At 47.3% G+C, this 22,225-nt stretch overlaps 2 protein-coding genes and 1 non-coding gene across 7 annotated transcripts in view; all 3 read left to right on the top strand.

The window, feature by feature from the left end:
- Positions 1 to 12,073, top strand: LOC133351024 (nucleolin-like). Its single transcript, XM_061565905.1, has 14 exons — positions 1 to 182; positions 1,832 to 1,930; positions 2,452 to 2,544; positions 2,949 to 3,063; positions 3,235 to 3,420; positions 4,137 to 4,433; positions 4,957 to 5,055; positions 5,349 to 5,475; positions 6,242 to 6,393; positions 7,240 to 7,381; positions 7,806 to 7,933; positions 8,785 to 8,914; positions 9,485 to 9,786; positions 9,984 to 12,073. Exons 1-14 carry the CDS (start codon positions 165 to 167, stop codon positions 10,037 to 10,039), a joined length of 1,944 nt encoding a protein of 647 aa, XP_061421889.1. The 5' UTR covers positions 1 to 164; the 3' UTR covers positions 10,040 to 12,073.
- Positions 2,190 to 2,255, top strand: LOC133351286 (small nucleolar RNA SNORD82). The gene has a single exon (XR_009756169.1). It is a non-coding gene; the product is annotated as a small nucleolar RNA SNORD82 (small nucleolar RNA).
- Positions 12,074 to 15,642: 3,569 nt separating the features above from the next.
- Positions 15,643 to 22,225, top strand: part of LOC133351022 (Golgi integral membrane protein 4-like) — a 45,751-nt gene continuing 39,168 nt past the window's right edge. For all 5 annotated transcript variants that reach the window (XM_061565899.1, XM_061565900.1, XM_061565902.1 and 2 more), the window contains exon 1: positions 15,643 to 16,856. In XM_061565899.1, coding sequence (XP_061421883.1) covers positions 16,664 to 16,856 — 193 coding nt within the window. In that variant the 5' untranslated portion in view covers positions 15,643 to 16,663. The remainder of the gene's footprint in view (positions 16,857 to 22,225) is intronic.

A 22,225-nucleotide genomic window follows, 5' to 3' on the forward strand; every position in this document is an offset into this window, starting at 1 on the left:
TCGTCGTCTGCTGCACCCGCCCCTTTATAAGGCCGTCACGTGGACTGACGCTCTCCTTTCCCCCCGCACTCGAAGCAGTAGGCGCGTTTAGTCAACGCTCCCCTCCACACAAGAGACCCACAGAATAACTCTCCCGTCGTCTTCTTCAACACAATACTTCCAACATGGTGAAGGCAGCCAAGGTGAGATGTCCGCTGTGCAGCTGTGCTGCTGCTGTAGAAGGAGAAGAGCGGAGAGACGCGGGGCTACCGCGAGGGGAGGGGGGGCGGACAGACGCCATTGCCGCCATTTCTGTTTTCGCGCAAACGAAAGGAGCCTTGGTTCGACTGTCGCGTTTGCCGAGATGAATGTTAATTGTTCGACGTCGTGTTTTGTTACGTTTTCGTTGTATTCGCGTGCTCGGTCGTGGCGGCGGCGGCGGTGGGCTGGCGGCGTTGGGAAGTTTGATGCGTGGCGGCAAGGGTGGAGTGGGTGGGGGGGTAGGCCTAGGCCTGCATCGCGCAAGCGAAGTGAAATCGCAACGCTCGCTCCGTGTCGATTGAACGCGGCCTCGCAGCGAGTTCGTTCTGGTTCACGCGCAGTTGCAGAGTGCTAGACGTGGCTTGAGCCGTCGGCCGCGCTGTTCGCGACGTTTAAGCGCTAAACCCCCCGTCCCCTCCACGTGGGTGAGGCCTCAACGCGGGTTCGGATCCTGGGACACGTGGCGCTGTAACGGCACGCGAACGCTACATTGACGGGGCTGATGATTTGCTCGAGTTGTACGGTTATCGGCCTTGGTTTTTGGATTTACGGCGCTAGTTTAGACATAACGGGGTTGAAATATGAGCGGCGTGGCGGACACGTGGCGAGCACGGCCCCCCTGGAAGAACACGTGCAGAGCAAATGGCGGCTTACGGGAGAAGACCCCCACCACGTTATCGGTTGCGAACTTAGACTTTTTAGCACTTAAATCTTAAGTAACTGACATTTTTAATGAACTTGCTTGATAAATATTGTTAGTGCTTGTCTTTGGAGATACTTTGTACTGTTCGTGCAGTTTTAACGCAAGTTGGACTTTTTGGCCACGTGCTTGTACAGTGCATTGGCGAAACATGTGCTCGCTAAGTGTACTGTACCCCGATGTACTCATTCATGAAAGCCGATAACCTTTCAAGTATAGTTTTAACAGTATAAGTATTTACAAATTTTAAACTAAAAAGCAAGACTAATATTTAGATTTTTTTTTTGTAAAAAGTTTCGTTTTTACGAAAAACTGTTTAGCCTTTAATTTTATTAGTTTATGTACGGGCAAACTATTTTTGCCTGGGTAAGTTGTCGGAAGTTAAGTGTATGTTGCTAGATGCTTAACTTTTTTATTTTTTTTACTTGAGATTCACAAAAATGCGTTATTTGCACTTGCCTATTTATTTTAAAAGTAAAGTGTTTGGAATACAGTAACAATTTTTTAACGCGGTTGTAACAGTGACTAATCGCCGAAATACAATATTGCTTTAAATTTTTCGATTTAAAGCTTTCGTGACTACAGGGATTCATCTGGTTTCTTTCGGTAAAGTCACGTAGAAGGGAAATAATAAATAATAAAACTTTGTATTTTATTATGTATTATTACTACTTTTATTATTTCCCTTCTACGTCACTTTACCGAAAGAACCAAGAAGATGCTTTACATTTGTTTGAGGCGCATGGGAGGGACACGTGGGATTATTACATTTAGACACCTACGTTGGCTTCTTTCCCAGCGTACGGTCCCCCATAGTGTCCCCAATAACTGGGGAGTTCCATCCCTGTAGAATGAGTGATTTAACCGCCGTCACTCGCGTGTGCCTTGCAGGCAACTGCTGTGAAGAATGGCAAACCTCAGAAGAAGGCGCCACCTCCGCCCAAACAGGTGGATGAGTCGAGCGAGGAGGAGGATGACTCCGAGCCAGAGGTAAGAGCCCACGTGGAAGCAGCCCTATGCCACAGCTTGAGTTGGTGACAAATTGCATTAAAAGTTTTTTTTAAGTTAACCGAATGAATGTAAGCCTTGGTGCATTTTTGGTGAAATGGATTGTAAATGTTCTTTTGAGATGTAATATTTTCCGCATTTGTATTTCCTACCTTGCATTTTTGGTGTTAAATCACATGGGCAATTCATATTGGCTGCTTGTGCAGTATACACAGGGTGGTATCTTGCAAATCGAATTGGAGGCACGTGTGATGAGTAGTTCAAGGGACTTAATTCTGACTATTGATGATGGAACTTACTGATGTGCCTGCTTACCATTCACAAATGTGAAAGTGCTGCCCACGTGACCGTGCCACCAAGCTGGCCTGTCTATGCATGAACATGTAGCGGTTGATTTGATCAATTAAAGTCGATTCTTACACTGACGGTGCTAGGTTTGATATATGCAGACATTTTAGCACGACCAATGCGACCTTGACATACAAAACCACTGCGCTGTGCAGGTCCCTGTGAAGAAGGCAACACCTCTGCCGAAAAAGGCTGCAGCCAAGGTGACGGTGAAGCAGGCGTCTGAGGACGACAGCGAGGAGGAGGTGGTACGTATCACTTTGAGGCTATTGCACAATTATGTTAATCCCAATCTATTCGGTGTTTTGAGCACTGCTGGCTCAAGTTATTTTTCGTTTCCCATAGCTGAGGCCTGTTTGGTAGCAATCGTTCAAATTCCTGGTGTCAGTGGTAAATGATGTACGAACTGCTCCTGTGAACCCCCCTATCTAGAAGCTTTGTTTACCAGCATGGTTTACGATGATCAAACAATCTCTGTGAAGGGCATCGTGTGGGGAGGGTTTCATTTGTGCATTAACAAAAGGGAATTGCATAAAGAATGGTGATGTAATTTCAGTGGGCAATTTGACGTTGTGCACTTGAAATGATGAATAGAACTGATAACAAGGAGGCAGAACCATTAGATGTGTGTTTTTATGACTTGCTCTTTCAGGTGGTTCCTGCCAAGAAGGGCAAGCCTGCCGCCAACAGCAAGGCCGTGGCAAACAACAAGCCGGCTGCCAAGAAGGCAGCACCCAAGAAGGCCGAGAGCTCTGAAGAGGAGTCTGGTAAGTGTGCAAGAGTTAATGCTCCCTGCTATGAGTGCATCAGGCATATCTGACCATCACACCTTCCTTAGGAATTTACTTAAAGTACTCGCATCATTGGTGCCTTTTTTCCACGGTAGTGGCCATTTACTGTTGACTGGTCTGCCATTGACAACCTATATGCACCCGCAGATGAGGAGGATGATGATGATGAGGAGGAGGAATCTGAGGAGGAGGCACCACCGCCACCAAAGAAGACGCCTGCTAAAACAGCAGCCAAGGCCACTCCCGCAAAGGCCACTCCCGCAAAGGCCACTCCTGCCAAAGCAACACCTGCCAAGAAAGCACCAGCTGATGACGAAGATGAGGACTCTGAAGGTAGTTATGCGCATGCAATCAATCCATTTGCAAGTCTATGCATCTCCCTGCTCAGCCTTGCACCAACTACACCATTTTGTGCGTTCCAAGCCTTCATATTATATGCATGCACATGCATGCCTTGTAAAGATGGTTTCCACTTAATGCACGCAAAGGGAGGGCATAACAAAATCTCTGGTTGGCCGTTCTTAATTTGTGTGACTGCAGTATAATGACTGCCGAATACTTTGCTTAACACTGCAATTCCTCATCGGTGCAGAGGGGGATAGGAAGATATGGGACTTGCAGTTGAAGACATTTTGCAATGGCGCCTCAATTTTGGCTTGTGCTGTTACCTTTGTCCACTAGATGGCGTGCAAGGTTAATGCAAGCATTGAACTTCTATCTGAAATGGTGGACCGTGGCATGCATCTTTTGGCATCTTTATTCTCACCCTTGATGTTCATGCGTTACGTTGGCTTTACTGTTGGCTTTTATTGTGGTGTTTTAATGAAAGTAAGAAGTGGTATTTTGTTGAATTTACATTCCAAAAAATACCCGAAATAGAGCCAAGCTCTTGTAAGGAGTGAGTTGATTGTTCTGGTCACAAATAACCGCGTTAGAAAGTATTCTAAAATATTAATAGTGCAGGTAATTAATTTATAAACTTTACTCGTGTAGCTGTGCCAAGAGTTACTTCGGGGTCCTGATGGGTATGACCTTTGCCTCTTGCACAGATGATGAAGATGAGAAGCCAGTGGCCAAGAAAGCAGCTGCTGCCAAGGCCACTCCCGGCAAGACCACTCCCGGCAAGGCCACCCCAGCTAAGGCCACCCCAGCAAAGGGCAAGCCGGCAGAATCCGATGACGACGAGGAGGATGAAGATGATGAGGATTCGGAGGAGGAGTCCGAGGAGGAGATGGATGTGACCCCTGCGCCTAAAGCCAAGGGTGCTAAGGCAAAGGAAGAGTCTGAGGAAGAGGATGATGATGATGAGGATGACGACGATGAAGAGGATGACGAAGATGCTGATGGTGAGTTAAATGCTGCAGTGGTACAAAAATAGCTAAATCATTGAAGCTTTAATATTGAACCACCAAATTTTTTTGGCTAGCTTGTGTATCAGCCATGTGGTGGCTGCATGCCATGCTGGGGAATGGACAAACTTGTACTGAGCCGACAGTTCCTGATTACGCAGATCAGAATAGGCTTTGCGCTTTATTCAGTTATTCCCTTCTCCTTTTTGAGCACCGGGCTGTAACTAGGCACGTGGAGACCCCACTTGCCCGGTGATGGCAGCTCTGGTTTCGCAGGAGAAGGAGACGAACGCTCAGCACAAAATCACCACGGCAGCGTCAGTCGGACCTCTTTCTTAATGTCCTGTGGCTGCCTGCCGCCATGGTGCTGTGCCACATTTAGCAACGGATGCCGCATTGAATTTATAGCACAGATGGTATCGTCGTTTCGTTACGCATTACTTGGGCACATTGCCAAATGAGTTGTGGAAGTCAAATTGTGTTGTGTAAAGTGCACTTCTGCTGTTGCTCTGTCGTACAGAACCTCCACCCAAGGCCAAGGCAGAGAAGCGAAAGAAGGAGGAGGACAAGACCGCCTCTGCATCCAAAAAACAGAAAGTTGATACTGGCGATAAGAAAGGTATTATACTGTGGTGTTCTTGACTTTCTCTTAGCAACTGTGCGAATGAGACTTCTAAATACTGCAATGTGACCTATTACTGCACAGATTCCACACATTTTGTACCATAATATGGAGTGGCAAAGAATGGGGGAGGCTAGTTGGTCCACTACCTAGTTGTAATTGATATCAAAATGATTGCAAATTGCATTCAGCCATTGGTGCTTAACTGGTTGCATTGGGCTGGTCATTTTTTATTGACACTTTGTCTTGATCATTTTCTTGGAAGTTAACCACATGTGTTTTGTTTACAGAACGTGACGCCAAGACTCTATTTGTGAAGAACATCGCATGGACTTCGACGGTGGAAAGTCTGACGGAGGCTTTTGAGGGAGCTGTTGAAGTGCGGATTCCACTGGGCCCCAACGGGAAGAGCCGCGGGTAAGGAACGGGCATAATGTACCTTTTTAATTCAAGTCCACTTTGGGCAGTGCTCTGTAACACGCATTGGTGTAATCCAAGGTTTTGTAGGCATGGCCCCATTGGCTCGCTGAGCCAGCTGCCTGCCAAAATAAGTTATGGACAATTGAGACGCTACAGTTATGCAGGATGTGAAACAATCCTGTCATGGGGCCTGCACAGACCCACAGTCCAGTGACCGTTGATACAAACTACTGTTCCCAAGCCAGCCGCCCGCCACAGTCCCGGTCAGTCCCATTGACTGGAGATTGTCCAGTGGTGGCTAAGAGCAGCGACCAGGGCAGGAAACAGGGAGCCCCCTTTCACCCATGGGATGCCCTGTGCCGAAACCCCGGCTACAAGAGTGCAACTTGGCAGAATAATTTATTGAGTTGAACTTTGAGAAGTATCAGAGCTCATTATCGATGTAAATCGCCATGCTGGGAAATGGAGCGTCGTAAAGCCATATGGTCAATTCAGCTGGGATGCACCCAATATTGTCACTTATTGGAAGCTGAGCAGGGTGGATCCTGGGAAGTTGGATGGGGTGACCACATGCCTAAAACATGAGGTAGTGTAGGCTCCTATCTATGGGGCTATGTTGTCAGGAGAGGCAAATTCAGCAAAATGTGTCTTCAGCCCCCACTAACCAGTGTGGTAATGTATGGTCATCCAGCAGTGGATGTACAAAAATGGCTTGATGTACTTTGGAAAGTAGATCGAGCTTGTTTGTGGCTGCCCGTCGCAGGATCGCGTACGTGGAGTTCCCCTCGGAGGAGGATGCCGAGGCGGCCATGAAGGAGTACCAGGGTGCCGACGTGGACGGGCGCGCGGTCCTCCTCGACTATGTCGGGGATAAGAGCAACAAGGGCGCGGGGCAGCAGCAGGCCAGCTTCGGAGGTAACGCAATGCGCCAACCCCCCCCCCCCTTCCAGCGTGGAGCCACGCGCACACGTGTCACGTAGTCCAGTGCGCTGTAACGTAGCCGTTTCAAGAGTTTATGCAAATGTCACGGCTGTCCCAGCTGTATGGGGTACCCCGTTATTGGAGAGTGGAAGGAAGATGCACAACTATTAAAATCCCATACTTGGCAGTTGTACCTGGACTGTTGCATCCAACACGAGTTTGATGTATTCACAGTTGATTCCGGAGCACTTTGCAGGGACAATGTTGCAGTACATTAAACATTGCATATGTCAGACACTGTTAAACGGAATCGGTTGGTGCTGTGCCATAGGGCCTGTACAAACCTCTAGTAAAACGTTGTAACTACTTGATGAAAATTACAATTGTTGAGATAGCCACCCGCCACAGTCGCAGTCTAACACCCTTGACTGTAGATTGTCCAGTGGTGGCTAAGATCAATGTCCGGGGCAGGAAACAGGGAGCCCCTTTACCCATGGGAGGCCCTGTGCCGTAACCCCGTCTACACAACGTGTATGTCTATCATAGCAACGTCTTTTTACCGTGGCAAAGGTTGCCCAGTGGCTTCCATGCTTGGACGCAATTTGCCTCCCAAGCGCAGGTTCATGAATTTGAGGTTGTATCTCAGCTCGCCATTTTAGTGCTCAACTCATTACAGGTCAAAATTAACTTCCTGAACGCATCATCCAAGTTGATTGTATTACTTTAAATCAACACTACCAGTTTCCCAGTATAGGGGGATGGTGTTGTGTAAAAGACCCACATTTTGCTGCCTTATTTGGTCATAGCTATAACTATGGTGTTGTGTCTATCCTCTCTCAGCAAAGCCACAGGGCCCCGAGAGCAACACGCTCATGGTGCGGAACCTGTCCTTCCAAGCGGACGAGGACTCTCTGCGATCGGTGTTTGAGAACGCCGAGGCGGTGCGTGTGCTAATGGACCGCGAAACTGGCAAGCCCCGTGGGTGAGTCTCCCTTCAGACACCTGTCGTGACATCCATCCCCCTCCTGATCAACATCATTGTAATATCCCATATTTAGTGCACTGCTGCTGGCATTGTGTACTAGTAATGCGGTGCACATTGCACGTGGTTGAAGGTGTGTAATGCAGATTATGCCGTTGTGCTTGAGCTGTTAGTCGTACTGATCCAGTAATTTATTGTTTTTAAATGTGGTCATTCTCATGTCCAGTTGGTGAAATCGTTTCCTTCCAAGATGCAAGCAAATATTCCACTTGTTTCCCAGTTGGTAGGCTACTGATGCTTAATGTGTCGAGTCTTCCCTTAGAACGCGATTGTGTTATGAGGTATTCAGTAGGCTGCAACAGGCATGATGTGGCGTTCTTCCCGCTTGACCGGGGTCCTTGCATGTGTCCCCGTGATGTGGCAGGATGGCATTTGTGGACTTTGCGAGCATTGACGATGCCAAGGCGGCGATGAAGGCGCACAGCGGTGCCGAGGTGGAGGGCCGTGCCATCCGCCTGGAGTTCAGCACACCGCGTGGCGCCCCCGCCCCCAGTGAGAACCCGCACAGCGTTGTAGTCCTATCCTGACTCGCTCACCGGCTATTGCGCTTTCACGCTTGTTCAGACCACAAGCTGTCAATCGGACCACAGGACACTGCTTTCTCAATGCAGGAGATAATTTGTAAAATGTTAATGGAAATGTATAGTTCAATGCAGAGGGCAGGTTTGTTAATAGAATGGTGTATGGCAGTGTTTACTTGATTCATTTTCTTCTGGGCCATAAAATTGGCATGTGGTCTATAATACATTATGATGGCTGGTTTCTCCCATTGGCTTCGTGTCAGGTGAAATGGACAAACATCTCATTGCAAAAGACCCTTTTTTTTAAATCCTGAGGCTTGGGCTTTTCTATATTGATGAACATGCTTGTTTAGGCCTGTTGGCACTGGTGAGATTTTGGGCGTTTTAACGCCTGTGTAGCTAAAACTAGCTGTATACTCCGAGCCAGCCGCCCGCCATGATCCCGGTCAGTCCCATTGACCGGAGATTGTCCAGTGGTGGCTAAGAGCAGTGACCAGGGCAGGAAACAGGGAGCCCCTTTACCCATGGGAGGCCCTGTGCCGAAACCCCGGCTACAAAAAGTATCAATGGCTTGCTTGGTAGTGGGTTAACTAAACGGCTGGCAGATGTACAGTTGCCTCTGCTCCGCACTGCCAACTTGATGTAGTTTGCCGCTTTTATCATTTTGAGCGTCGCTCCACCTTGATGTTGCTGGAGGAGCAGTTTTTCCAGCTGCTTAGTAATGCAAATTATGAGCAGCCTCCACAAAGGCTGATCAACACACACACGCGTCTGTACACAGGCATGTTGGTAATGGTTGACACTGTGCTGGGTGGGATGCAGGTGAAGCGACCAACACGCTGTTCGTGCGAGGCTTGGGCGAGGACACCTCTGAGGACACGCTCATGGACTCGTTTGAGGGAGCCACGGCTGCACGTATCGTCACCGACAGGGACTCGGGCCAGTCCAAGGGGTACGTGTTCACTGCTGTTTGCTCTGTTTATCCTCTTTCCCCACTGGTGGTGTGTGGAGCCTTGATTCCCTGTGTAATCGGGACCTTTATTGTCACTACATGCCGCCCTTATAGTTAGTAAAATCAGAATAAGCTTTGTGCTTTATTCAGTCATTACCTGTGTGCTTCCCTTCTCCTTTTTGAGCACCGGGCTGTAACTGGGCACGTGGAGACCCCACTTGCCCGGTGATGGCAGCTCTGGTTTCGCAGGAGAAGGAGACGAACGCTCAGCACAAAATCACCACGGCAGCGTCAGTCGGACCTCTTTCTTAATGTCCTGTGGCTGTCTGCCGCCATGGTGCTGTGCCACAGACCCATTAGCCGTGTTTTACTTTTGCGTTCTTGGGTATGCATTATCTGACATGCGTAACATTTTGTTTTGGAAAGGTTCCTCATAGAGCTAACCTAGAATGCATCATTCTTTAAGAGGATGTTTATAATCCAAGTGTCTGCTCACGGATATCTTGCTTTTGGTTTGTTTTGAGGGCCTTTTCATCCGAGTTGACCAGTGTGTGTTTGTCGCTGCTCTAGGTACGCCTATGTGGACTTCAGCTCTTCGGACGAGGCCAAGTCTGCGCTGAACGCCATGAAGGGTGTGGAAATTGACGGCAGCCAGATCTACGTGGACTTCGCCCGTCCCAAGGGCTCGACGCCCAGCCGTGGTGGTGGAGGCCGTGGTGGTGGCTTTGGCGGCAGGGGTGGTGGAGGCTTTGGCGGTCGCGGTGGAGGCTTTGGCGGTCGTGGGGGTGGTGGATTTGGTGGGGGCCGCGGTGGTGGCTTCAGGGGGGGCCGTGGAGGCGGTGGTTTCAGAGGAGGTCGTGGTGGTAGCAGTGGTAAGTCTGGTGTATATCATAGTCTTGGTCTATAGTCGATTGCAATGTAGTTGAACCAATCCATTTTTAGATGTGCGTTTCTAATTTACTGTAATACGTCCAGCCAGCTGGCACTTTAGTAGTGGTTTTAACGTAGTTGTAAGTTTATTGGGTTTTGCAGTTGAACTAAACCTATTATGCCTGACATTGTTTTTCAGGAAGGAAGGATGGCATCCAGGAGTTCAAGGGCAAGAAGATGACTTTTGACAACTGAAATTAATGTATGTTTTTCTCCATATTTCGCTAAAAGTTATAAAATGGACATTTTGCGTGCTCACACTCGCGCTCAGGACTGAGAGGGGTGGATGGGGACTCGGGTCTGGCAGTGCCACGATGCTGAGGCCTGGCATGGAGTCATACGCACCATTCTACCAACGCAAAACCATCCACCCCACAATCCCACTCAATGCGCCCCCCACACCACCAAGAGTACACCGCAGCCCTTGTCACCATCTGGCTGCTTGAAAAGTCCCAAAGGGGGGTGGGAACCTCTTTCCATATTTAAGCTTAGGGCCTCAATTGATTTGTGCAGTGCCTTTTAGAATATTGGGAAAAAATGGTTATCCTGACTGGTTTTTAGCTATACTGCATGGGCCCATTTATGGCTCATAATTCTACTGTAAAATAAACATTTCAAGATTTTTCATTGTCTGAAATTGCATATCATAATGGACGTTTCACGCTTTATGTAAAAAAAATACCCCAAATAACCGTTCATTGTGATACATCGGGTTGATAATTTTTAGTCCTGATACATTGGCATCTTAACCCAACAGCATCTGGCCATAACACGTTCCAAAGGGTGGATGTTTTTGTCACTGATGAATGGCGTTATAAACTTTTTTTGCCCCGCTCTCTTTATGGACCCCTTTAAAAAAATTATTAGACGTTGCTGACGTGGAAATTGATTCGTTGGGCACCATGAGGCGGTCCTGCCTGGCTCGGTGGAGACACGTGCTTGTGCACAGGAGACGGAGTCTCGCAGCCGTGATTAGAACATTTTTATCCTGAAGCCTGCTCCTGTAGTCCCTTTGCATATAAAGTACTTGTGTGTGCGTGCTTTTTGTTAAGTGGTTATTTTTTTTACTTGTAAATATGAGTTTCTGTAGTTGCTCATTGTTATTAATTTGTTGACAACGTAACGAAAATGCCGCCTGTATTTTGGTAATATCCAAAATGTGCAGTTGCAGGTTTCTGAAATAAACTCAATAATAACTCCGCTCCCCTCCCCCTTATCCTTTATTATATGTCGAGTAGATGTGGGCTGTGAATTGTGCTGGTTTCTAAGGTTTAATTAAGTTGCTTGGACAGTCCTAACTGCCATAAGCGTTTGGTTGTTGGCCATAACCATAATAGGTTGCTTGTCAATGTTAAATACTGGTTCCTACAAAATTACAATGGATATAAATTTCTGAAGGAAAATATTAGCAGGCGTGTAATACTGATGGTTAATTGTCCAGAGTTTGTACCATCCGAGATCAAGCATCCTATTAAATGATGCGTTAAACTAGAATTGTTATTCTGAAATAATTTCAGACGTTGCTTCGTTTGGCTTCTGTAACGATGAGTCATGAATTAAGAACACAATATAATGTTCTGTTCGGATGCCATTTGGAATAGTTTGAGCGATCTGCTCACACGAAAACGATCATGCAATAATAGAAAGCTTTGCGATATCCATAGATTGTTAAGAACTAAACTGCATGCACGTTTAAATTCGGGACATCAAGTAAGCCACTAGAGGTCATCGCGAGGTTTGGTAGCTGTGCCACATGCAAGCGTGTGGTCTTGCCCTAAAAATGCCGCTGGTAACAGATCAAGGTTATGCGTCTGTTGATGCTTGTTTAATAATTACCCTGCACATCTAGATACCAGTTTATTGTGATTTAAATGTGTATGTCACTTGGGAGCTAAAGCTGCATTTCAAGTTCACAATTTAATTTTTTCCTCGCCCTTGGTCGCAGTCGGCTACAAGGGGCAAACGAAGAGAACCCGGTTTTGTTAGAAAATACAGAAAATACCCAAAAGAGTGAATTGTATTTTGTTTGAATGCGTTGATATACTTGAGAAAGTAGTGGCTGAAGCAGTCTAATCAAGTGCTATGTTTGCAGATTACTGCTACTTTTTTCCTTAAAGTTAGCTATTTTGTTTTGCATGTGTACCATTTTTTTAAAAGGTGAAACATGTAAAGTAGAACACAATTGCTTGTGATTCGTCATTATTTTACATATTAAAGTATAGTCCCCTATTTGACACGTGCACATTGTAATTTGTACCTTGTTTTAACGAGTGTTTGGTCATTTGGACACCAACTCATTCTTTCAAAATATACACTACCGGATCTGCACCATTCATTGGTTCAATTGTAAATGCCCTTACGGCAACATTAATCTGCACAGCATGAGGGGGGAACCATTTACCACTGGCTGCAGAGTAGTCTGCAACACGGTTGGCTGTGTACGGTACGAAAGAAGTTCTCCATGCATTCTGCCGTTGACGCATCCCAAGAGATTTCCATCTCACGATTGTGGTCCAGTTTTCAGCCCCATATAGTATTCAACTCTAGCCTGTGCCATGCGCCATTATTGGAGCCGTGTCCACTCTGTACCCTGGGGCTACGGTCTGTAATGTGCCTCTGGGGAACCCGAGGTTCTCCAGTGCTCTGCTCCGGGACTAGGCTATGTACCATGCTTTGTTCCTCTGGTACTACAGTCTGCAATGCACCACTGGGACTGGAGTATGCAGTGCACCACTGGTGCTGAAAACTAAAACGCTTCACTAGGTCAAGAAGTCTGCAATGCTCCGCTTTAGTACAGCAGTCTGCAATGTTCCACTATGTAAAGAGCACTGCAATGCCCCACTGTGTAAGAGCAGTCTGTGCAATGCCCCACTATGTAAGAGCAGCCTGCAATGCCCCACTATGTAACAGCAGTCTGTGCAATGCCCCACTGTGTAAGAGCAGTCTGTGCAATGCCCCACTATGTAAGAGCAGTCTGCAATGCCCCACTATGTAAGAGCAGCCTGCAATGCCCCACTGTAAGAGCAGTCTGTGCAATGCCCCACTATGTAAGAGCAGTCTGTGCAATGCCCCACTATGTAAGAGTAGTCTGTGCAATGCCCCACTATGTAAGAATAGTCTGTGCAATGCCCCACTATGTAAGAGCAGTGTGTGCAATGCCCCACTATGTAAGAGTAGTCTGTGCAATGCCCCACTATGTAAGAGTAGTCTGTGCAATGCCCCACTATGTAAGAGCAGTGTGTGCAATGCCCCACTATGTAAGAGTAGTTTGTGCAATGCCGCACTATGTAAGAGTAGTCTGTGCAATGCCCAACTATGTAAGAGCAGTCTGCAATGCCCCACTATGTAAGAGTAGTCTGTGCAATGCCCCACTATGTAAGAGTAGTCTGTGCAATGCCCCACTATGTAAGAGCAGTCTGCAATGCCCCACTATGTAAGATCAGTCTGTGCAATGCCCCACTATGTAAGAGTAGTCTGTGCAATGCCCCACTATGTAAGAGCAGTCTGTGCAATGCCCCACTATGTAAGAGTAGTCTGTGCAATGCCCAACTATGTAAGAGCAGTCTGCAATGCCCCACTATGTAAGAGTAGTCTGTGCAATGCCCCACTATGTAAGAGTAGTCTGTGCAATGCCCCACTATGTAAGAGCAGTCTGTGCAATGCCCCACTATGTAAGAGCAGTCTGTGCAATGCCCCACTATGTAAGAGCAGTCTGTGCAATGCCCCACTATGTAAGAGCAGTCTGTGCAATGCCCCACTATGTAAGAGCAGTCTGTGCAATGCCCCACTATGTAAGAGCAGTCTGTGCAATGCCCCACTATGTAAGAGCAGTCTGTGCAATGCCCCACTATGTAAGAGTAGTCTGTGCAATGCCCCACTATGTAAGAGCAGTCTGTGTAATGCCCCACTATGTAAGAGCAGTCTGTGCAATGCCCCACTATGTAAGAGCAGTCTGTGCAATGCCCCACTATGTAAGAGTAGTCTGTGCAATGCCCCACTATGTAAGAGCAGTCTGCAATGCCCCACTATGTAAGAGCAGTGTGTGCAATGCCCAACTATGTAAGAGTAGTCTGTGCAATGCCCCACTATGTAAGAGCAGTCTGCAATGCCCCACTATGTAAGAGCAGTCTGCAATGCCCAACTGTGTAACAGCAGTCTGTGCAATGCCCCACTATGTAAGAGCAGCGTGTGCAATGCCCCACTATGTAAGAGTAGTCTGTGCAATGCCCCACTATGTAAGAGTAGTCTGTGCAATGCCCCACTATGTAACAGCAGTCTGTGCAATGCCCCACTATGTAAGAGCAGTCTGTGCAATGCCCCACTATGTAAGAGTAGTCTGTGCAATGCCCCACTATGTAACAGCAGTCTGTGCAATGCCCCACTATGTAAGAGCAGTCTGTGCAATGCCACACTATGTAAGAGTAGTCTGTGCAATGCCCCACTATGTAAGAGCAGTCTGTGCAATGCCCAACTGTGTAACAGCAGTCTGTGCAATGCTCCACTATGTAACAGCAGTCTGTGCAATGCCCCACTATGTAAGAGCAGTCTGCATTTCTCCACTATGTAACAGCAGTCTGTGCAATGCCCCACTGTGTAACAGCAGTCTGTGCAATGCCCCACTATGTAAGAGCAGTCTGCAATGATCCACTATGTAAGAGCAGTCTGTGCACTGGTACAGCACTCTGCAATGCCCCACTATGTAAGAGCAGTCTGCAATGCGCCACTATGTAAGAGCAGTCTGTGCACTGTGGTACAGCACTCTGCAATGCCCCACTATGTAAGAGCACTCTGCAATGCCCCACTATGTAAGAGCAGTCTGCAATGCGCCACTATGTAAGAGCAGTCTGTGCACTGGTACAGCACTCTGCAATGCCCCACTATGTAAGAGCAGTCTGCAATGCGCCACTATGTAAGAGCAGTCTGCAATGCGCCACTATGTAAGAGCAGTCTGTGCACTGTGGTACAGCACTCTGCAATGCCCCACTATGTAAGAGCACTCTGCAATGCCCCACTATGTAAGAGCAGTCTGCAATGCGCCACTATGTAAGAGCAGTCTGTGCACTGGTACAGCACTCTGCAATGCCCCACTATGTAAGAGCAGTCTGCAATGCCCCACTATGTAAGAGCAGTCTGCAATGCGCCACTATGTAAGAGCAGTCTGTGCACTGTGGTACAGCACTCTGCAATGCCCCACTATGTAAGAGCACTCTGCAATGCCCCACTATGTAAGAGCAGTCTGCAATGCGCCACTATGTAAGAGCAGTCTGTGCACTGGTACAGCACTCTGCAATGCCCCACTATGTAAGAGCAGTCTGCAATGCCCCACTATGTAAGAGCAGTCTGCAATGCGCCACTATGTAAGAGCAGTCTGTGCACTGTGGTACAGCACTCTGCAATGCCCCACTATGTAAGAGCACTCTGCAATGCCCCACTATGTAAGAGCAGTCTGCAATGCGCCACTATGTAAGAGCAGTCTGTGCACTGGTACAGCACTCTGCAATGCCCCACTATGTAAGAGCAGTCTGCAATGCCCCACTATGTAAGAGCAGTCTGCAATGCGCCACTATGTAAGAGCAGTCTGTGCACTGTGGTACAGCACTCTGCAATGCCCCACTATGTAAGAGCACTCTGCAATGCCCCACTATGTAAGAGCAGTCTGCAATGCGCCACTATGTAAGAGCAGTCTGTGCACTGGTACAGCACTGCCAATGTGTCTCGTGCTCCATGTCTGTCAATGCCCCCCCCCTCCACGAAGGGGAACGTGCCCCGCGCTCCCGACATGCCTTGCGGCATGACACGAGTCGCTCCGCCATTGAAGCCGCGCGTCCCGCTCAGGACGCTGTGTTCGGCTCTCGTCGTCGTTGCCGACTTGCAGCTCGCTCGCACCCATTGCACGCTTCGCCGCTCTCCTCGTAACACCCGGGGAAGGAGCTTCGAGCGTCCATCGAGCCTCGCCGCCGTTGCAGCAACGTGGCGAGGGTGGGAGGGGGAGTCGGGTCTTCTCGGGGCGCAAGCGACGCTGTATCCGGCGGATCGGCTAGACCAGGCCGAGGCTTGGGCCTTGCACACATCGGAGTCTCCCTCCGCGAGCCTCCGCTGGCGGCGTTCGCTCAGATATGCGACCAGTTCGCGGGGTAGCGACGGGGAGACTGTCTGAGGAATAAGCGCACGCACGGATGCATTGAGACGTCAGCTGCGTAGCGTTCGCGGTGAGAGTGAATTAAGTTTTATTGGGGTCTCTGTTCTATAGGGTCGCTTGGGGTTGCAAGGGGAGTCCTTGAACGGGTGTGAGTTGGGAAGCTCGATTGGTGGTGTGGTGAGAGGGAGTGAATTTGCTCGGGGAAGCGATTGGGAGTGAGTGAGCGGGTTACGTTGCGTTTTGCTTTGTGGTCTTGCGTTTGGAATTTGATGTTTTGAGGAACTTTGCTTTGAAGGTCGGTTAAGTTTAGCAAGGACTTTGTTTTGAACATTTTGTTCGTCGGTAGGTGAATTATGTTGAAGTTAGGTGTGATAGTTGGTCGGTGAGTTGCTTACATGGTAGATTAATTGGTTATGCGATTGTTGATTTTGGGTTCATTTGGTGAGTCCTTTTGAAGGCGGGGAAAGTTGGTATGTTGGTTCATTGGTAAGTGGGTTATTTTTGGGCTAGGGCTCGTATTTGGTGGGTTGCGTTGTCAGGTGTGGTAATTAGTAGGTAACTTGTTTATAACGCGGGTCAATTGTCTGGTGGGTAACTCCAAAGGGGGCTTAGGTGAGCGTTGAGCGAAGCTTTGGTGCGCTCTGCGTGGCGCGGGCTGCATCGTACGAACGCATCGCTTAATGCGTGACATGGGCAGTAGCATGTGCAGCCGTCGCAAAGGTTTCCTTCAGAGCGCCTTTCTGCTGCTCACCGTGGCCGCCTTCGTCTATGGGGCCATCATGTACAGCGAGCTGCACGGCAAGACGCGGCGAGCTGAGAGTCTGGCGCAGAAGTATCAGCAGCAGCAGGAGTCCCTGGCTGCTCAGCTTCAAGGTAGGTGCCACACGCCACTGACTGGGTGGGTGGGTGGTGGTGGTGGTGGTGGTAGGTAAGAGTTCATGATCGTGGCGACTAACTACGACTGCAGGGTTATGCGTGCTGACATGTTGTGGTGAAGTTATGGTTGTATAGGAGCGGTTGCAGGAAGATTTTTGTGTGTGGCTAAATTGTTTTTACAGTTTGTGGCTTTGCTCTCCAACACACCGGTGTTGCTGTACTAGTAACGAATTGGCATGTTCTGTTTACGTGACAAACCTTACTAATTGGTGGTGGCGGGTTTAACGACACGTATATTTAAGCGATCTAACCCCCCAAAAAAACCTGTGTTATGGTTGTATTTACAATTTAAAGTAGCGTTGACCGAAACTACAATGCCATTATAGTTGCAATTAATCACGAACGACACAATTGCAATTTACCCACAAGTTTTGGGTTAAGTGGGGAAAGGTTTTTTTTCCCTGCGACCCAGATCAGAGGTTGCCTCGACTGGTATGTTGCCCAGGGCATCCAAAACACATTTTGGCGGCCCCATGTTTATGGATCTGCACACGTGTCCATGTGCATACGAGCGCTTGACTCGGTAAAGATGTCCGTTGAGATCGCAGTCTGGGATAGACTGAGCACAGTGTTATAAAAAATATTAAATATCCCAGAGTCAATGCAGTGGGTAAGTTGTTCGATAGCGTAGGTGACACGTATGTATAAGTAGGTATGCGTCAATTGGATTGTGGAAGAGTAGGTCAAATACCCTCCTCTCGAGCACCCTGTAGCACCATGTAGTGGCATGAGAAAGTTATTTCAGGGCTGCACATTGAGATTTACATATATATGACAAAAGGTTAAGGTGTAGCCCTAAAGGTGTGAGAATATTGAGTTTCCACCACAGACTGGTAATGTCGATTAGCTGTGGTTGCCTACCCGTACAATGCTTGTTTTGGGTGGTGGGTATGGTTTGATTTGCCTTTTTTGTCTCGTGCATTCTTCACCCATGGATTTGGCTGCGTGCAGTGTTTGCGGACATTCATCTGTTGGTTGCTGCTGTGGTAAACATTGAGCACAAATGCCGACTTGTAAATCACAGTCACCGCTGGAAAGATGTTCCCCGTTACTGCTGATGCCTCGCGGTCTAGAAATCGGGTTCTCCCCAGCCTCCCATCAATCTCTCTATTTCCATTGTGTACAATAAGCTCGTTAGGCAGACAGCTCGGTGGGTGGTGACTCTAATCCTTGCCCGATGTTAGAGTAGATACTTTGCTCTGCTGTTGGAGACCCAAACTGGCAATGAGAAGTAGTTTTTCTTGGGTATTTTCGTGATTCCAGGCAATTTGTCTTTAAAAAGTAAATATTAACCTAAACACAAATCCTCAAATAACTGCCCCGAAAAGGAACCGTATATCTTATTTTAAATGTGCCATTTCGGGCAATGGCCCATCTTAGTAGCAGAGATATAATACGTTAGAAAGTCACAGCCGTTTATCAATACACTTTTGGGGAGGGGGCAGAAGGCCACCTTATGCTGTGTCGTCAGTCATGGAATGTTTTGACCATACTTTACCATGCTGCCCAGTACGGGTTGACAAGGCATAATTGTGCCACTGGTCACCCCCCCCCCCCCCCCACATAATTATGTCGCCATTGGATAAGCCTGCAATGTTTGCTGTGAATCGTCAACATAAGCCACCTGGAGCCGTCGTCACCCAAGTGACGAAATTGTCTTGACACACATGTCTACATTTGATACCATTGTGCTGAAAATGAGGGCCATTGTATGAAACCAGTATTATAGGCTTGGGTCACACTGAACATTAAACATTGTTTTCTGCCTTTGTATATACATAGCATATGTGCAGGTTATGTGCAGTATTATATGCTTGACTCAGGGAGGAGGACGCCCCTGCCATGCATAGTCCCATGGGATGTTGGCTACCAACAACAAGGCAACTCCTATGACTAATTGGGAATGGGACGCAAGCGTAGGATTGATCACCCTGTCGCTGGCCGCCTTTGGGGAGGGTGTATAGTATGAAAGGCCGAAACACCCTAGGAACCAAAGGGTCACTACTGACGATGCGCTCCCCAAATTTCACCAGGCTCACTGTTCATGAACTCTTGGAAGTGCTTGCACAAAGGATAGTAACATCTCATCCTGTGTTCTTTGGAATCTGAAAAAAAAAAATTTGTGTTTACGATATTCTTTGAAAGAATATGAATTCCTGCAGTCACGAAAGCTTTGTGTTTACGAGTTTTTTTTCCCCGGAAGTATTGTAGCTGTTTTTAGCTTGCGTTTACACCTTTGTAGCTTCTATTCTTTGTGCAACAACAGGAATTTCCCGTACCACTAGTAATATGCTATTAACAGCAATATGCAGTTCACAGCAATGCTTCATAAGTTTTGGCATTCCTATAGAAAATGTATTCCCAACCAGTGGTCTGTTGATTGCAGGAAGGGCATGCTATTCGTGCTGATTGGTTCATTTGTAACTCAGCTATTATGCTGACTGTACAGTACTGCAATGTGGTGTTTGTTGTTATATATTAGCCAGAATGCTGGAGTTAAACGCAAGTGCAATACTAACAGAGGGAGTAGTGTTACTATGCAAAAAATATTGTGCATCATAATGTATGATTTATACCGCACCTCCCAGGCAGTACATGTCAAGCCATCCAATCAATACTTACCAATACAAATCAATACTTACCAGAAATCCATCATCAGCGATCCTACAATCCTTCAATCCGGATCTGACCTACCGAGCAAGATTTGGTCCTTGAATCGGATCCGGACACTCCATGGAAGATGTTTGAGACACTTTCTGCAGAATTGGAAAATTAACGAGAGTCCAGTCTGTGACTGTGGTGGTACGACATCTCAGACCCTGCAACACATCGTGAACGACTGCCCAATCAGATCGCTCAGCGGCGATCTCAATCAAATCCACGCGGCCACTCCTGAAGCAGTCGAATAGATATCAAATCTCGACATCAATTTGTAATCTGTGGCAATCCCCAAAAATGCCATACGAAAGAAGAAGAACGCTTGCCCGACACAGCTGCTGTATGTACTCTATAGTAGTGATACTAACTTACAGAGCTTTGTTCATACACTTCTGGATGGATGAAGACGTTCCCATGTCATTCATTTGTGGGTTTTTTTACTATACGCTGGTAAATTCGAGTTGATGAAGGGGATAAAATAAAGACCGGTTCAGATATTGGCTGTGGCTGGGAATTGAACTCGGGTCGCTGTATTTATAGCAGTGTGCGGACCATTGTTCGACCCCACTATAATGTGTATACAGTTTAAAATATGCATCAGTCAATTATTTTACAAGGTCGTTTTAAATTCACAGTATAATCCCAAATATCAATAAAGTGGTACGTGTATCAACTATAGCGTTTTTGAACTGCATGATTCGGTGTCTCTCTCACAATCTTTTCAGAGGCTGGGTAATATGGATCGTGAATTATTCTTGGACCTCACCTCTTGCTTGCTTTTAGCATCGTATCACCGTCAGGATTAATGGCCTGGCGATTACCGAGAATTGGTTTGAGTGTGCGTATGTGAATACGTTTTGGCACATCAGCTGTGATTTGGAAATAGAAAATTGCTTACTCTTGTACCTTATTCACTCTTGTCAATTTGTAGACCACGAAGCCGTTACAGTGTTGTATAAAAAAAATGCATTCAACTTGCTGAGCTTGATAAACTGCTGCAGAATTGCCTTTCAATATGTTACAGCCAATAGTGGCGGCATAGCTGTGGCTTCGGGTTAATGTGGCTATTTTAAAAGTTTGGTACTTTATAAGAACATTTTATAGCCTTGGGCTTGACAGTCACCACATATCATCCCATTGTGTGGACATTGTTGTGTGGCTTTCTCAACTCTGTGTTGAACGTTGCATGCTGATTTTATACTGCACATTGCACATGCGAGTGTGAATTGGTGCCCCGACGCAGTGATGGGTGTGGCGAGTAGTGTTTACGTTGATGTTATACATTGGACGGTAGCCGAATTCAAATATGAATGAAGAAAATTAATGGGCAGTGGTGTACACGTAGCGTCAAATCCGTCAATGCTGCGTTACAAGCAGTGGTGTAGTGTGGCAGGCATGGCCCACGCTGCAAGGAGTTAAATGGGACCGCCTGTCTAATTTCCCCTTCCTCGTCCTCGTAGCCTGGTGTGTGTGGGGGGCCCCCTCCGGCCACTCGGCCTGGTGCAGTTGCACAGCCTGCACACGATAGCTACGCCACTGCTTGCAAGAGACCACGCCAAAGTGGGTTTACGTTTGGGTAGTAGCTCTTCTTGCAGAGCTGAGCACAGAAAGTTGGAAGATTTTATTTTTTATGTCGGGTTTTCGCATTCTCGGTCTATTTTTTTTATTCCATACAGAAGCAATCTCCTACGGGCCACAGTTTTCGTTTTGTTCGTGAATGTCCAATGCTGTCATGTAATTGACCCGTATTAACGTCCAACTGTGGATTTTGGATAGTGGTTGGGACAGGTAAAGCTTATGGTATAATGACCTAACAACCACTTGTCAATTTAAGTAGTTGCTCTGGAGGAGATTCGTCGTGAAAGCCGATCCTCCTGAAGGCAGCTCCTGAAACGTGAGCTCGGCTCTGCTGTGAACCCACCCACTCCGATTGAAGCTGCCAAAGTGGTCGAACCGGACGGTAAAAGGAGGGAGAAAACCCTGCACTCCAAGGCCCACTTGCAGCTGAACTATCCATCTTTTTTTGATGGGGGGGGGGGGCTCTCGTGTGGCCCAGCTGTGTGAGTGTACCCCCAGTGTTGTTGCGTATTCAGCTGTGGGGAGGGAGCGCTTGTGCGTGCACAGGTTTGCACCCGCCGACCCTGTCCGAGTTTGTGTGTGTGTAGGGTAAACAACAGCAGCTTCCGCAGAAATTGTCTCTCTCCACAGCCTCACAATGAGTGTGTGTATTTGGCGGTAGCTGTTGGCATCCCGTGGTCTTGTGTGCAACGTTTTCTCAGCCACCACACAAACCTAATGCCAATAGGTTAATGCATAACTTTTTTTTTCTTAATTCATATTCTTTCGGGAAAAGTCAAATAAACCTAACACGTAGATAGGTTCAAATAAACCTATCTATGTGACTTTACCGAAAGACCCAAAGACTATGAATTCCTGCAGTCACGAATGCTTTAAGTCAGAATTTATTAATGACATGTCTTACAGCTTAAGTATGGAAGTAGCACTCATCTTTGTTGGTGGCCTAAACCAGCGGTGGAAATTTCACATTCCCATGATAAATAATTTCTTCCTATAGTATGGCCACTTATTCTTTGGGTCTTTCGGTAAAGTCACATTGAGAGGTTTTTTTCCAACCTATCTACGTGACT

Source organism: Lethenteron reissneri, chromosome 36 (assembly GCF_015708825.2).
Source record: "Lethenteron reissneri isolate LAM-NWPU_2019-01 chromosome 36, ASM1570882v1, whole genome shotgun sequence".
In the NCBI taxonomy this organism is placed as follows: Eukaryota; Metazoa; Chordata; class Hyperoartia; order Petromyzontiformes; family Petromyzontidae; genus Lethenteron; species Lethenteron reissneri.